The 16613-nt window shown below is 31.8% G+C and overlaps 2 protein-coding genes across 4 annotated transcripts; one reads left to right on the top strand and one right to left on the bottom strand.

The window, feature by feature from the left end:
• The first annotated feature begins 166 nt into the window (after positions 1-166).
• LOC106767618 (ultraviolet-B receptor UVR8-like) lies at positions 167-3967 on the top strand. Of its 2 annotated transcripts, XM_014652545.2 has the most exons (7): positions 167-444; positions 1148-1187; positions 1301-1582; positions 1681-2030; positions 2102-2503; positions 2809-3193; positions 3439-3967. In XM_014652545.2, the coding sequence occupies exons 3-7, from the start codon at positions 1358-1360 to the stop codon at positions 3679-3681; spliced, it is 1605 nt and encodes a 534-aa protein (XP_014508031.1). In that variant the 5' UTR covers positions 167-444; positions 1148-1187; positions 1301-1357; the 3' UTR covers positions 3682-3967. The 2 variants fall into 2 exon arrangements, with proteins under 2 accessions (XP_014508031.1, XP_014508030.1); XM_014652544.2 differs by having other exon boundaries at positions 167-1582.
• Positions 3968-8386: 4419 nt separating this feature from the next.
• LOC106767621 (actin-related protein 3) lies at positions 8387-14410 on the bottom strand. Of its 2 annotated transcripts, XM_014652551.2 has the most exons (10): positions 14232-14409; positions 14064-14157; positions 13395-13854; positions 12836-12982; positions 12342-12434; positions 12034-12153; positions 10998-11108; positions 10653-10778; positions 9156-9254; positions 8387-8799 (listed from the first exon to the last, which is right to left on the bottom strand). In XM_014652551.2, exons 2-10 carry the CDS (start codon positions 14108-14110, stop codon positions 8719-8721), a joined length of 1284 nt encoding a protein of 427 aa, XP_014508037.1. In that variant the 5' UTR covers positions 14111-14157; positions 14232-14409; the 3' UTR covers positions 8387-8718. The 2 variants fall into 2 exon arrangements, with proteins under 2 accessions (XP_014508037.1, XP_014508036.1); XM_014652550.2 differs by having other exon boundaries at positions 14064-14410.
• Between the last annotated feature and the right edge of the window lie 2203 nt (positions 14411-16613).

Genomic DNA, 16613 nt, shown 5'->3' with positions numbered 1-16613 from the left:
TGTGTTAACATTTCTAATAATAAAAATAACATTATAAAAAAATAGATATTAAAATGGATTATTCTGTTTATATGGGATAGATATATTAACAGAGATATAAATAATGTCTTGAAAAATGGGAGTAAACATTAAATAAATTGGTGTCAAGAGTGCCACACAACACATGGTCATCAGCAATAATGAAATAAATAAAACAGAGAGAAAAGAGAGCTTGCATTTCAGAAACAAGAAATTATTGATTCATCAAGTCAGTCCCAAAAGCTATACAAAACCTTTACTCTCTCTCTTTTTCTCTTCTCTGTCACTCTGAATTTCAGCTCTTGCCCATTTGATCATCTGTTCACTTCTTCTTTCCTTCATTTAAAAAACTTCTCAACTCTCTGTACAATTCTGCATCCATGGTGAAGACTCCCTTTGAGGAATCGCTGTTGATCCCTCTCATAAGTAATCACCGCTTCCACGTGCCTCTGCTACGATCTATAACGATCCTAATCAATTCCATTCACCCAAAACTTGTTTACCATGTTTTATTTTCGGCTTCCCTGGATTCCTTTTTCTTTTTAATTTTTGTTGCTTTCCCCTTTTTTGGTTGCGTATCCAACAAGTGTACTTGTTCATTGGGTTACTTGTGATTCCCTGATCTGGGAAAGTCAACAAAAAAAAGGGGATTTTTTATTTTTTTTATTTCCCTATGGAAGAGGGTATTTGCAATTTGATTCATTTTGATTGGGATGATCAACCTCTGATGCGATTATTTCAACTTTGATCACAAAATTCTTTCTTTTTTTAGTTTTCAGTTTTTGGTTGTATGATTGTAGAATATCCCATAATTTGGGAACAGTGTAACTCTCAAAGATTTCTTCTTTGGATTCCATCACTTTATTTGGATCCTCAATTTTGATCATACGGTTTCACTCTTAATCAATTATAAGATCGGTCAAATTTTTTAGCATGTATTTAAGTTGTTTTTTTTTTTTTTTTTGTCTTTCTGATCATCCTCAGTTTCATGACTAAATTCTTGCCTTCTGGTGTCTTTGATTTATATAGTGCTGTTGTGAATAGAGACAGATAATCATGTAATTCAACTGCATTAGAAAAAAAAAAATTAAACTTTGTTTCACTTTTGTTAGTATTCTTTTCTTTGTAGGTTTGAGACCTGAGATTTGCTAGTCAAATACATTCTTGAGGTACATGCTTGTTACAAGTTAGAACAATGTGTAGAGTTTCAGATGCTATAAACTGAGAAATGGAAATTAAATTAATATAGTAATGCATTTGCATGTATTTTCATAATTCCCAGAAGTGTTAGATCCTCTCTTCTGCTGTGTTTGGGCACTGTATAAGGTTGGCAGTGCCCATGGATGCCACTACCAGTGGAACCCCAACTATACAATACCATAACATCCCTGATCAGCCAATTACTACCATTGTTGCCACACAATTGCCTACATTTCAACGGCAGCTACGCCATTGCTTTGGGGACTCCAGTCCAGGAGAGTTTCCCTTGTCTGCTAATCCCTCCATTGTCCTTCATGTCCTTACATCATGTAGCTTGTGTCCTCAAGACCTTGCTAAACTTGAGGCAAGTGCAGTACTTATTTGCATTTCGCCTCTTAATTTGTTAACTGTAATTACTAATTCTGGTACTGCTTGTTTCATTTCTGATCTGGTATTTTGTAGGCAACATGCTCCTTCTTCAAGAAGCCGGCAAACTTTGCTCCGGATTTGGATTTGTCCTTGTCAGAGCTTGCTGCATTGGACATGTGCCAGAAAAGAGCCATTTTTAAGCCAATGACGACTGAAGAACAGCAACATTTGAAGCAAAGATGTGGTGGTTCTTGGAAATTGGTTCTGAGGTTTTTAATGGCTGGAGAAGCATGCTGTAGAAGGGAGAAATCACAGGCCATAGCAGGTCCTGGTCATAGCATTGCTGTGACATCAAAAGGGGCTGTTTATTCATTTGGGTCCAATAGTTCAGGACAACTTGGGCATGGTACAACCGAAGAGGAATGGCATCCTCGACCAATCAGGTTGGAACATTAGTTATTGCAATCTACAGTTCTTGTTGAATTGGAGTTAACATAACTAGATTATGCTGCAGAGCTTTACAAGGCATTCGGATTATACAAGCTACTGCTGCGACAGGGAGGACAATGTTGATCAGTGATTTTGGGCAGGTTTATGCCTTTGGGAAAGACTCTTTTGGTGAAGCTGAAATTGGAATTCAAGGATCTAAAATGGTTACATCTCCTCAGTTAGTTGAATCTTTGAAAAACATATTTGTTGTGCAAGCTGCAATTGGAAACTTTTTCACAGCCGTTTTGTCAAGGGAAGGCAGGGTTTATACTTTTTCTTGGGGTAGTGATGGCAAACTCTGTCACCATACTGATCCAAATGATGTGGAACCTCGTCCTTTATTAGGAGCTCTGGAGCACATACCAGTAGTGCAGATAGCTGCCGGTTTCTGCTACCTCCTTTGTTTGGCTTGTCAACCAAGTGGAATGTGAGCTTCAGCTTTTTTTTTTTTTCTCCTTCTCTTAACTGTTGGCACTCATTCATCATTTTTTTTTTCTATGCCTATTGCTAGAATTAAAAGAGAATATTTTGTATTATGATTTATTTAATTGTGTACATGTATTTTCATCCTAAGTTCCCTACTTCAAGATTTATGAAAGTGCTTAGGCATTGCTGATTTTTTTTTTCTTAGTAAATTATATTTTACCTTTCCTTTCATTTTTATTGCAATAACTATGTGTGTGTGTGTGTTTTATTGATTGATTATGTGATCCTCTTCTGAAATCTTAATAGGTCTGTCTACTCTGTTGGATGTGGTTTGGGTGGGAAGCTTGGCCATGGCTCAAAAACTGATGAGAAGTATCCTCGATTGATCGAACAATTCCAAGTGTTAAACCTTCAGCCAAAGGTGGTTGCAGCTGGTGCTTGGCATGCAGCTGTGGTGGGGCAGGATGGCCGGATTTGCACATGGGGGTGGGGTCGTTGTGGCTGCTTGGGTCATGGTAATGAAGAATGTGAATCTGTACCTAAGGTGGTGGAAGAGTTGAGAGATGTTAAAGCAGTTCATGTTGCTACAGGAGATTACACAACCTTTGTAGTGGCTGATAATGGTGATGTGTATTCCTTTGGTTGTGGAGAATCTGCTAGTCTTGGCCATAACCCTGAGAATCATGAACAGGTCTGCTTTGTTCTGCCTTGCACTGTCTTTTCTTTGTGAATTGTTCTTTGTTTGGCTTGGTTCAAAGGAAGTCGCCTTCCTTTTTATTTTATGCAATCATGATATGACAGTTGAAGATTCAAATCTGGATTACATTTGCTTGCAAATGCCTTAAGAACCGAGGCACAAGTAGCACAAACCTAATTTTATGGTGGTGACTACAATGCATTGTATTAAAGTTTAACCTTATGTTTGTTCTTGTGCAGGGAGACATGCATGCAAATGTGTTAAGTCCAAAGCTTGTGACTTCAATGAAAGAGATGAATGAAAAGGTGGTGCAGATTAGTCTGACGAATTCCGTATATTGGAATGCTCATACCTTTGCCTTAACTGAATCAGGGAAGCTGTATGGCTTTGGGGCTGGAGACAAAGGACAACTAGGCGTAGAGCTTGGTGCCAACCAAACTGAAAGAGGAAAGCCAGAGCGGCTTGATATTGATCTTGGTTAACTATGTTTGGTTGGTGTAACCCCGATTCTTTACACCATCTCATACTCTCTAATTTATGCTCACCGTGCACAGTATTTAGTGTTTCAATCCCTTGTTTATTGTGTAAATATAATCAAAGAAATCATCGATGATGTCCACTTCTAAGGTTGTTGATGTTAATCTTATAAGCTTCAACTAGATTCTGATATTTGACAATGGTGAAGCTTCATATACAGCTCAGTTGTCTTCACTTTCTTGGTTATCCTACGATCATTTGCTTAAATTTACTAATATGCGATTCTCTTCATATCACTCACTCTTTGTTTCATGATTGAACAAAATTAGGCTTATTATCATATATGGACTTCAGATGATGAAAATGGTAAATTTTCTGGTCTTATTTGTATTATGATGAAATTTGTGTCCCGCTTATGTACGAAGAAAATTCTGGATAAGTTGAGGAGGAACTTTTTATGTTTCTGTATTTAAAAACAGTGGATATGTTTAGAATGGTATATATTACAAAAAACCATCATAAAATATAGTATGAAAGTGTTAAAAAAAAAGGGTAATTGAGTTTAGATTGAAATAAGATATTCGCATTCAGGTTCATGGATATGTATATGGGTTGTACATGTCGTGTATGATAATGTAAAAAACTGTTGTCTTTAAAACAAGGCTAAGTATTTTTTCTAGAAGTATAAAATTACATGAAAACTTATATTAGGATATAGCTTAATCTAGTTTTCAATGTACTTACCAAATAGATCAAAAAGAGTAATGCTCATCAACTTGAGCTTTGGAGTAAGACTTTGAAATCTAAGAATTTCCACTTAGAATATGTGTATTATAATTTGGACAATAAATAAGAAGAGAATTACTTAGAGGTTAGAAAGAGAGATGCTGTCTTAGAAATTTTTTGTATTTAATATTGAATTACTTATGATAGATTTTTCAACAAAAAAATCATTGGAAAATATAATAATAATAAAACTTAAATACGATTTACACATAAATTATTATGTCACTTTTAACCTAAAACTTTAATACAAAATGAGTTTATACTTATATCATGTTTAACTTTTTTTATTCTTAATAATTAGACTCGCATAATTAACAACTCATAACATCTCATTGATGTTGAAGGTGTGGAGTGAGATAAAACATCATGTGTTTAACATTAAATAAACAACCAGTTGGAATAAGAATGACGTTAACTAAATTTGTTATTAACACATGATGAAATATATATATATATATATATATATATATATATATATATATATATATATATATATATATATATATATATGAATACAAGATACTTTTATGTTGCACACAATACTAACGAAGGAACCATACTAGGTGGATAACTTGAGTTATGTTAAGTATTAATCTTATTAATTCGTCTTAATAATGGAATTACCTTAAAATATTTACATTTAAAAAAAAAACTTTGACACAACAATAAATAGTACATTTTTAAATACTAACAATTCATTTCCCCGTTTTTTTACATTTTCATAAAAAAAAAGTTTAATTTAAAATACACAAAAATAGTATAGAAAGTATGTTTTTTTTTTTCACATTTGTATTTAACTATATATTACTATATATAATAGCATCGTTATGATCATTATAAAAAAGAACTATTTCAAAAATTCATTCCTAGTTTGTTTAAGTTTATTCGGAACGCAAAAGTAGTTGGTCAAAATTATTAAATTTTTAAAATCTGATCCATTTCCTTAATTCCCATTGAGCAAATTAAATCAGAAATATATAGTAGTAATGTTTATTTAAATCTATTCTTAGTTATACATAGAACCAGTGGATTAAATTTGAAAGCTATTTATAGAATCCAAAAGAGAAAAAAAGTTGCTAATTTATCAACTGCCAGCAAGGATTTGCCATCATTAAAACAAACAAAACCAAATCTAAAAGGTTTGTCATCGAATTCCTTAACAAAATATAACGACCAACCATAAATTCCTAACCGTAAACAGCGAAAAACCTGAACTGTACCGTAACTTACGGTTCTCCATAAACATGACAACCCTGTCTGGTTTTGTAGCCTATAAAATGAACCCTCTCTTCATTAGTTTTCCGTAACCACAACAAATTATTATTAGTAAATAATCTTGAGTGCAGAGTTTCACTAATTTCATATTAAAGAAAAACTGCACATCCAAGTTTAATTAAATAATTGTTTAAAATAATGGCACGTGCATGCCGTGTTGTGGTTCTGGCCCTCCTCATGTTCGCCGTCATTGGCCTCGCATCCGCGGCGGCGGAGAAGACCGACGACGACTATGATGGTGATTACTCCATTGGAGACATCAGCAGCGAAGCCTCACACAACGGCATCGTCGCTGCCCCGCTTGGTGGACCCGTGCCTCCCGGTGCTTTCGACCACGCCAAGGGTGGTGTTACCACTACCACCACCACTACCGCTGCCTCTTCCGCCTCCTCCATTCATTTTTCCACCGTCGCTGGTGTTGCCTCCGCCGCTCTTGCCGCCGCTTTCTACTTCTAAAATTTCAATGAGTAGCTGGAGAGGTTACGTACTTGCATGTAAACATAGATTCAACGTGCAAATATATAAAAATATATTTATATAAAACTGGTAATTATTTAATTTCACTAAAAAATTGAAGTTTTTATTCAACAGAAAAGCGTTTAAAATATGCAAATGATTTTTTATAATAAGTTTATTCAATTTTAACATGATTGTAAAATATACACCTGTTCTAAAGAAATATTAAAGTGATTCCTCTCATGAAAACCAGAAATAAATGAACATTTTTAGTGATATTTAATATATCTTTTAAAATACTTTTGATCACTTGTAAAAGTAAAGGGTAAACAATTTTTTATTTTCCCATAATAGATGTATTTTCATTTTAAATTTTTAATGAATATTTTTTGGTCCATCCTTAATTTAATGTTCTAAAATTCCAAATTAAGATTAATTAGGGAAAACAAAAATTTGTATGGCAGCTAGTCGTCAACAAATTACTATAAGCACGGTCGTATGAATTTTGAGTGAATTGAACATTGTTTACTAGATTAATGTTCCAGCAATAATTGTACATTTTTTTTTCAAACATCAATTTACTAATAAATTCGTAATTTTTTTTTATTATTTTAAAAAGGAGAAAACGTAAATATTTGGTGAAAACTTTATTCAATGTTTGATGTCAAAATGCTGTTGTAGTTAAAATACAATGTGGTTTATACTTAAAGGCATTTACTAATAAACAATATTGTTTGATTAACATTTCATATTTCTAAAAATATCTTTTGAACTTTAAATAATTAAAAATAGAAATATAATAATTATGATAGAATTATAGGAAACAACTCTCATACAGATTTAATTTGACTTTTTCACTCCCTTAATAATCTGTACAAAAGTGATAACTCAGAAAAATACTCCTGATTCTCTATAACCTTCTATGAAACATAATAAATAAATGCTCCTTTAAGAACAATCCTTCGACTTTAAAAATTAAATTTTAGGACAATCATGCATTGTAAAACAATGTATATTAATATATTTCATTCCTAATACAATAAAAGAAAGTTAAAATTTTAGTATAAAGGTTATTTATATATTAATGTTAATTTTTATTTTAATAAATCGTAATGTTTACTAAAAATTAAATACATATTTAATAATTTTATTTAAAATTAAACATTAAAATTTCTACATTAAAAATTATATTTTTTTTACTATACTAAAATATGTTATTATTTGTTATACTGAATTAAATTTTATAAAAATAGAATAGAAGGCATAAGCAACACATGCTTAATGTGAAATTTGAATTTTATGTTGCTTTTCTTATATTGTCTACTCACTCTACTTTTAGAATACATTGATATACAATATTTGTGATATTTTAAAATGTATTTTGAGCACGAGATAATACCAAAAATTTAATAAAAAATGTAGACTCATCAACATGCTTGCAGAAAGAAAATATAATTATTGTTTAAAAACTTTGTTTTCCTTGTAGTTTGAAAATTTTGCATACGATTTTGGTTAAAAAAATTTCATCCATTTTATCCTTTGATAATATTTTGATTTGCTCTGTGGTTGCTTATTATGTTTCTTTTTCTTTTGATCTTAATAAAATTTTACATTTTGTTCCAACTATTTAATTTTGTTTTAAAAGAAATCCATGTATTTTTCACTTAATTTTAAAAGGTTAACGATTTACCAAAGTTAATATATGTAATTTTTTAAATTATCATTAAAAAAAATCAACGTCAATGATTAAACTTTTTTTCTTAAAAACTATTTTTTTTAGAAAAAAAAAAACATGTACCATTTCCATCAATTTTCTGTGTTTGATCATTTATACAAAAACTTTAATAAAACAAGATCTGAAAACCCTAACTTAAACAGCAATAAAATAGTCTAGAAAAACACAAAATACAACAATTAAGTCATTCACATAATCACTTAACCCAAAAAAAAAAAAATCCCTTAAAAGATGTCAATAAAACTATGAAAAATCAAAGAGGACAAAAAAATATTCAGAATTAAAAAACTAAATATAAAAATTTATTAACTACCAAAAACAAAAATAAAAATTGAATTGAGAAGCACAGATTTACGAACCGTTTTCAGCCTTATTACCGTTTTTAGACTTATTATATTAAAAATGTAGAGAGAATAATTTTACATCAGAAGTACATGAGAAATCGCCAATAGTTAATGTGACAAAAAAAATATTTCTAGTTTTGATAATCAGTAAAAGACAAAAAATAAAAATTATACATTATGTACCAAAAAAAAATTGCAAAAATATATGATTACGGTAAACAGAAATCTAACCTGCACTGGTGCTTATTAGAATTCAATAAAAAGGAATTTGACTTGTTACCTAAAAAATGAATGAGAAAAAAATGCAGAACTTGATGAGACTGAGGCAGCTTTGTGAAAGAGCTGCTGCTTAGGGAGACTGCTGGAATAAAAACAAATGCATGTGTTCGCTTCATATACATATTTTACAATTACTTCCGCCACCCATTCATTCAACTGTCGCTGCTTTAATACATTCCCTTGAAAACAGGATTTGAACGGCAAATGCTTGCTCCATGCTCCTCATATTCTGCCTTTGTATGACAAGCCTGCACCATTGAAATTTATCGGAAGGATTCAAGAAACATCAAAATGTTCATTAGGAAAAATGACATCATCGAAAAAAAAACACTTAGCATTCCACGGGACGGCAAAACAAAATCCTGGTTATCATTGCCAGAAAAAGATGCATTGACAACGAACTACAGAACACACACTTAAAGCCAGACTGCATGGACTCAGGGTTGTGGAGCGACGAGGGATATTAGGATCAAATTGTAAGGAAAGTTTGAAAGTATGGGATTTTAGTGTAGGATCCAACTAGAACTGCTAGCTAATGAAATGCAAACAGTGAACCTATTAATCCCCCTCCCACACCCAAAATAAATAAAATGTAGAAATGTACCGTAAAAAATTCAGGAGTTGATGCAAGTACGGATCCTCCAAACCAAACTGCAAATCTCTGAATTGGGTGACTCACCACATTTACCTCCACTGGCTGCGACTGTAGGCTCCAAATATAAAAATAATAAATGCCAACGCCAAAGAAATAAATATATAGCAGTCTTGCCTTGCATATATACATCAATAGACAATTTTGTCCACTAAAGTACGGGCAAACACGACAACAATATGGATGGGTAAAATTAACTGAATTATTAATTAACTGCATTCTATTGAAAAAAAAAACAAATTGAACGGTTTATAATAAAAACTAAACTCTACCATTTTATAGTTCAGTTTTAAAAAATTGAATTTCTAAAGTTACATTTGAGTGAACTACTTTTAACTTAAAACTAATTCCTTTTATAATTTTTACTTATTAGAGAGTTTTTAAAGGTGCACTTCAGTTTGGTTAATGCTTACTCCACCAAACTTTGGTCAAAGTCGACTTCGTCGAATTCACTTAATTTTCGATAAAGGCCGACTTAGTCAATTTTCAGTTGGAACTACATGATTGAGTTTAGACCTAGCTCGACTTGGCCGAATTCCGCCAATTTTCAGCCACCACTGACTTGGCCGAATTTGATCGATTTTTGATCAAGATCCATGGTCGTCCTGACAGAATTCCGCTAATTTTCAATTAGAGCCAACTCGGTCGAATTTGGTTAGTTTCAATTGAGACAAATTCAACTAAGTTCTGGCCGTGGCAGTTCGCGACCGAATTTGACTAATTTTCAGTTGGGCCAATTCACCCAAATTTCACAATTTTTTATTAGGACCGACTCAACCGAGTCTCGGTTATGTTCGTTCCAACCGACCCGATCAATTTTTGATTTTCGATAGAGTTTCGACAGTGGCTATTCCTTGTCGAATTTGGCCGATTTTTAATGGGTCAACTCGGCCAAATTTCGATCAAGACTTACTTGATCAAGTTCCAATCATGGTTGTCCTGACCAAATCCATTCCATTTTCGGCCATGGCTTACTTCAATCAAGTCCGACTCAACCATGACTATCTTAGTTAAATTCGGCCAAATTTTAGTTGAGACCGACTCTACCGAGTTATTAGAACACAAATTTCAATACATTTTAATAAACTACAATTTGGTAAAAAAAAAAATAGTTCAGTTCGATTCGTCTATTCAGACAAACTAGTTTTCCGTGCAGTTCATTTTGTCCACTCCTAGGCAGCAGGGAAAGGGGGCTGTGTAGACCCATTTAGCACAAGTTATGTGACCAAATCAATTAACAACCAACTATTTTCAATGGAAAATAATTAAATAAGAAAGATTTATATAAATACTTAGTTATTTAGCACAACCTAATGATGTGCTGGTTGTTGATTGGTTTAGTCCATACAATACAACTAGTGAAAGCGTGGTTTATATTAAAGATTTTTCATCTCTGAATGAGAGAGGAAGATAAACATTAAAGAGGTTTAAGGTACATATAACTCTTACTTTTATCTCCCCATTTAAGCGTGCTTCAGATAAAAGGACACGAGTATCCACAATTTTTTTTAGATCACGTTGCAATCTCTTGTTAAAATCCTTGAACATGGTTGAACCGCCAGACAACACTATATTCTGAAATAAAAAGGAAAAGGAAGAAAAAGGTAAAGAAATCAATCATTCAAGAACATGGCTAGACTGGCTGATTAATATAACATTTGAAACTACTGTATTCAATCTGGCCAACAACAAAAAATGCACTAAGGTAAACATTGAGCCTAAGAAAATCCCTACTTATATGATAAAAAGTGGATCACTAAAATTTAAAATATGCATGTCAATAAGGTAATTTACCTTGTATAGTGATCTCCTCGTGTCAATTGGTGCAGACTGAATGCACTTGTCTATTACAACTGGCAAAGGGGTAGTAAAGTCACTACCATATATCTCAGGATTAAAGAAAATCTGTAGAAATCATAGGGAAAACAAACGAATACGTTAATTTGACCAATCCTGTTCATATAATGACCCAAACTAAACTCGTGGATCAGCCCAACAATTAGATCAAGGTACTATACATTTTTGTTCATTCCACAGTAGAATAGGGAAAAAAGTGCAGTGGAAATTGCAGAGTGATATCAAGACTCTTAGACATGGAGACTATATATCCTTCATCCCAGGTTCAAACCCCAAGCAAGACTGCCTGCACTTAAGCCTCCTTGCCCCTTGCCACACTAGTTAATGACCTTTTTAATAGCACAAAAATGGGTGTGGAGAAAAGCCTGACCTTCTGAAGAGAAGTGGAAAAATGTTTTAAAAAGCGCTATTAAGCTGGATATTAATGATAGGAAGTGAGGAGCTTATAAAGTATATATTTAATTATTCATTAGTTCATAAGATAGGTTTAGGTATTCACAATAGAAAAATCATACTAAAAATAGGTATAAAACAAAATAGGTATAAATATATCTTACACAAGATCCCTCACTCGGAAAGCGTATATGAGAAGCCAGAAGCACAGAAATAAGGATAGGGATACAATACAAATCCAGTTGAAACTAACTCAAAGCAGTTTGAGTGTGATTATAATTAACTTTTCTGTAATTAGTAGAATAAATAGAGGTTGGTCAGAGAAGGGAGGTGGGGTTGTAGGATACACTGGGCAAGTTTCTGAGCACTTAACTTTCCCTGAATTGTACATTATTAGCTCATAGGTCATACTGATTTGGAGAATGGATCCTATAATAAAAATTTGTATTCTTTCTGTAATATTGTGGAATCCCAAATTTTTCTCCAATTACCAGTTGATTCAATCAATATCCAATCCACGGGCCCCTAATAGTTAAGCACCCATTAAAGAGAAAATATAAAGGGAAGTCATAGAACAAACCTCAGGGCCAAGAAATCGTTCGTAACCAATATCACAAGAATATGGTGCCCCTGACTTTGGTTTAATGCCTCTCCAATGCCTCATATACTTGGTTGGTTCTTTGTCATGCTTATTAAATTCCTGAGAGAAATTGAACTATTGTTATGCAGGAAAACTAATAAGTTTAAAAGATAACATTTGCTACATCCCTTGATTCACCAATAAGAAAAGCAATTTAAAGTAATGAGATTTAATTGATTCTCAGTATGCTAATGGCAGAGGCATAGCACAAACTCTTCAAATGAACTAAGCATTGGACTAAAGACAACCTTCACTATGTCAGAGCAAGTGTAGCAATACATTTCCTTCACTTTTCGTGCCACTTCAAAAGAGTCATCGGGTGGAACATTCTCTCCTCTTTCCTGCATGGAGCAATGTCAACACAACACAGTTCATTAACCTGGCTTAGAATATTGCAGATTGACAATTGGATATGTGTTATTAGTTACCTCAATCTCAGTCAGTCCAACAAAAAGTCTATACCTGAATACGCAAATAGGTTCCATACTCAATCGTGAAATAAGTAAATTTCACTTCTACTTATTCAACACTAAAAGTGCAGCAATAATACAATAATAAGTGCGTCACACCCTTTTCATCCATAATTTACCATTTATACATGATTGGTTTCACTACCTATGTAAATGATAATTTGTGCGATCCTTTGACCTTAACAAGAGGTTTACAGAAATTCCCAGATATTAAAAAATGTAAACAATACCAGCACAATAAACTTTTAATTATAACCACAAGCATTTCCTACCCGCATGAGGTTCTGCACAAAAAGAGTAACATCCTTTCCAGCAATAGGAATTGATTTGATGCTGCCACCAATAACATAGCCATCTGCGACAGGTACAACATGAGCCGCCCCTTCTCCAACATCCACTACAACTCCTGTCATCTCACACTAAGAAGAATTTCTGATCAGCCTAAAACGAAAGTGTTCTTAAAATAAGAGAGATATAGTAAGAAAGAAAATTTATTGGTAGCAACTAAGTTCAAAATATAATTATGGATAACCAACCTAAGATTTTATTTCAACGTAATAAAGGGAGCAGATAAATTATCATTGTACTTTAATAATGCAAAGTAATCAAAACAGTACGTATTCTACACTACGGTCTACTCATAATTTAGTGAAAGCATCCAAATATGTCAAATTGCAGGGGCTGATGAAACATCCTGTGCAATCGGTGTTTATTTAACTACGAAACTCGTTGCTATTGATATCATATCAAATATGTAAAGCATTCAGATTAGCCATCCAATTCAATATTCAACATAAATTCCCTTTGTGTTTCCGTGTATAAATTACCAACCTTAGATGTGGTGTAACCAGCTGCAAGGGCAAGCACAGAATTCACAGCAATGTAAAGCCCAGGTACGTTAAAAGTCTCAAACATGATTTCCCCAGTATACTCGCGACTCTCAGGCGAAGTCAATGGACTCTCGGTCAAGAGAAAATAGTGATCCTCCGGATCACACCTCAAATAGTTGAATATGCACTGCTGCCAGTAGCGCTCCATGGCATCCCAATTCTCAACCTGGCCGTGCTGAACTGGGTAGCTGAGATTGTAAGTGCTACTACATCGAGACTTGGTAAGTGCCTCATCCCCGATGAAGAAATCAAGATCCGCCATCACTCCAGCGTTGTGCTGGGCCAACCAATTGGCTTTAGAGAGGTTCTTCGATTGATTCAGAAAAGACTCATTAACTGCAACCACTGTCGGAATAATAAAACATGGCTCGACATTACCAGCAAACCCCATCTTAGTATACCTGAAAGGAAAAAAAAAAACATAATTTCCAAATTCAGGGTAAACCCAATTCGGGAATGTCAATATTACAGACAATTATAGACACACAAAAAAGAGAAAAAAAAATAGGGCATTGGAACAGACACACGGTGCCCACATATTGAAAAAGAGAAAAACACAGGAAAACGATTAGAAGAAAAAGCAGGTGATATAAACGGAAGAAAAGGATACCCGGAGCCATTATCGATGACTACAGCCGGGCGAGGAGAGGGATCCATGAGAAAGAGAGAAAGAGTGGTGGTGATGGTGAGCGTTGAAAGGTGACCTGCGAGAGGATCATGGTCGTGAAGAGCGCAATAAGGAAGAAGAAGAAAAAGAAGAAGAAGAAGATGGAAGTACAGGTAAATATGATGGTGACAGAGACTTTGATCCCAAGTGAAAGGAGGAAATAGACAAATGGGAATGGTTGGTGATTGCTACACCCATTTCAACTGTAAGGAGCAGGTCCCATTAACTTCATCGTCATTCTCTTCGTTTCCCAAACATGCTTTAAACAAACAACAACCGACCCAATCTTTCTCTGACTTTGTTGCTTTCTCTTTCTTTTTTTTATATTATTATGCTATCATATTTTAATTCAATAATTAGCAATAATTTTGGGTTGCCCCCAAAGCCCAACACTGAGTACAAAACCTTTCTATATGTCCTTGTCGATGCACGGCATCACGGCAAATGGGTACTACCAAATTGGTTTGGTATAATTACAAACATTTGGTAGGTATGCTTTTTAAACTCCAACCAATAACATCGCTATTGATTTATTGAATGAAAATAATTCTTAAGAAAATCTTCTTAACTTATATATAAAGAAAAAGAATAATACTTTATGTAAAGTAATTTGAAGAACCTGTTGGAGGGGCCACCGAAAAGGAATATTGAAGTGCTCTGATTTCCTTCTTAAAGCCAACCTTTTGCTTTCGTGCTGCTTTCTTTCTACTCTGACACCAATCTCTATCAAGAAAAATTCAAAAGAAACAACTGTCGGTAGTTTTAAATTATAAACATAAACTTAAATAAAACATCTTAACCTTAAAATATTTATTCACATCATACAAATTTACTTTTGAAAATCAAATAAATAAATATATAAAAAATTTATTAATAAATATAAAATATTTAATATCAACAAATTAACTACTATATAATCTTTTTTTACAAAAATACCTAATACATTTTACTAAATTACTAAGTAATTATAAATAATAAAAGGATGAATTTAAAATGAAAAAAAAATAGTATAAAAATTAACCCTTTAGCTATAAGTTATTTTTTAGTAATTTATTAAGTGTCCAATTAATAGAACTTATAGAAGAATAAAATTAAGAATGAAGAAAAGTATAAAATTATATTTTCATTTTTAGGGTAAATGAGTTTTAAAGTAAAATAAGTTATTAAAAAGGTAAAATAACTTTTATGCATACATGACACCAAAATAAAAATAAATTTAACAATGTTAAATAATTAAAACCCAATTTTTGAATTCTTGTCAAAAAAAGAAAATAAACATGGATAATAAAGTAAAATTTATGGTGTTTTTTTCTGATATTACAATAGAAATAAATTATATTATAATAGAAAATAGATATATTTGTTTGTATATTTATTAAAAGATATTTAAAAAATTAATGTACGAATGAATTGGTATAATATATATTGTAATATTCATTTAATAAGTAAATAAATAGAATTCTCTAATATATATTAATATACGCGCTTAATTTATGAATGGAAATATTTGTTTAGTTTATATTGTCATAACTCTTTAATCAATATATGCATCATGATATACATGATTCATTTAATATTTATTACATCGCTCAATTCATCTGATATTTTTTTTGTTTTGCTTGGATTCTTGGTCTAATGATTTTAAAATCAATTAAAATTATAACTTTTTAATATAGTAAATTTGATTAAGAAAAGAATTTTAACTTTAAACATAAATAATGATTTGAAGATTTATATGAATATTTTAAATTTGAGAAACTGATAATGCTATTTAAAAATTATTGTCGGTATTTATTATTTGCAGGTAGTATATATTTTAATATTTGTTTATAAATGAATTGGATGTAAGTGTTATACATATTGTCCATATTTGTATGTATTCATTATTCATAAAAAATTAAAATAAAAAAATAATTTATATTTTATCAAGTTAATAATTAAAATTAAAATTAGTTTGTATTTTGTTAGGTTAAATTTAATTAAAATTAAATTTAAATTTATATTTAATTTAATTCATATTATATTTTATATTTTTTTGTTTAAAAATTTATAAAATATATCTTTTAAAACATTTGTGAGTATTATGAGTATCTATAAATTTAAAATATTTACATATATTATGAGTATATGATCAATAATGAGTGAATTTTTTCGTTACCAATTAAGTCGTGGATAAATATTATTCGCATTTAATCCGACCCGTTGTTATGAACAACTTTTGTTAAATTTTGCTTTATCTATAATAAATATTAGCACACAATAATTATTTTGGGATGTTATAAATTATGGTGGAATGATTCTTTTAACAACAAAGTAAAAAATCTTTTGTCTTTTTTCTTTAAAAAAGAAAGTAAACAAATTATTATTTTAGAATTGAAGGAAAAATGAAAAAATAGTTGTTTTAGGATAATGTTATTTCCTTAGAAGAGATTCAGGTAACAAGAGTTTTAAATTCACTAAATTCAAGTTACGCTTATAACTACAACCAATTTT

The sequence above is a fragment of the Vigna radiata genome, chromosome 7 (assembly GCF_000741045.1).
Source record: "Vigna radiata var. radiata cultivar VC1973A chromosome 7, Vradiata_ver6, whole genome shotgun sequence".
Lineage (NCBI taxonomy): Eukaryota > Viridiplantae > Streptophyta > Magnoliopsida > Fabales > Fabaceae > Vigna > Vigna radiata.
The sequence above is the reverse complement of the archived record's forward strand: the minus strand, read 5'-3'. Positions and strand labels throughout refer to the sequence as shown.

What these genes read in the sequence shown, in the direction of transcription:
- LOC106767618 (XM_014652545.2), top strand. Translation starts at nt 1,358, where the DNA reads ATGGATGCCACTACCAGTGGAACCCCAACTATACAATACCATAACATC. An exon ending in GCTTGTCAACCAAGTGGAAT is followed by an intron (nt 2,504 to 2,808) that starts GTGAGCTTCAGC and finishes AAATCTTAATAG; the next exon opens with GTCTGTCTACTCTGTTGGAT. An exon ending in ACCCTGAGAATCATGAACAG is followed by an intron (nt 3,194 to 3,438) that starts GTCTGCTTTGTT and finishes GTTCTTGTGCAG; the next exon opens with GGAGACATGCATGCAAATGT.
- LOC106767621 (XM_014652550.2), bottom strand. Translation starts at nt 14,110, where the DNA reads ATGGATCCCTCTCCTCGCCCGGCTGTAGTCATCGATAATGGCTCCGG. An exon ending in AACGATTTCTTGGCCCTGAG is followed by an intron (nt 11,109 to 12,033) that starts GTTTGTTCTATG and finishes TGATTTCTACAG; the next exon opens with ATTTTCTTTAATCCTGAGAT. An exon ending in CAACTCCTGAATTTTTTACG is followed by an intron (nt 8,800 to 9,155) that starts GTACATTTCTAC and finishes TCAATGGTGCAG; the next exon opens with GCTTGTCATACAAAGGCAGA.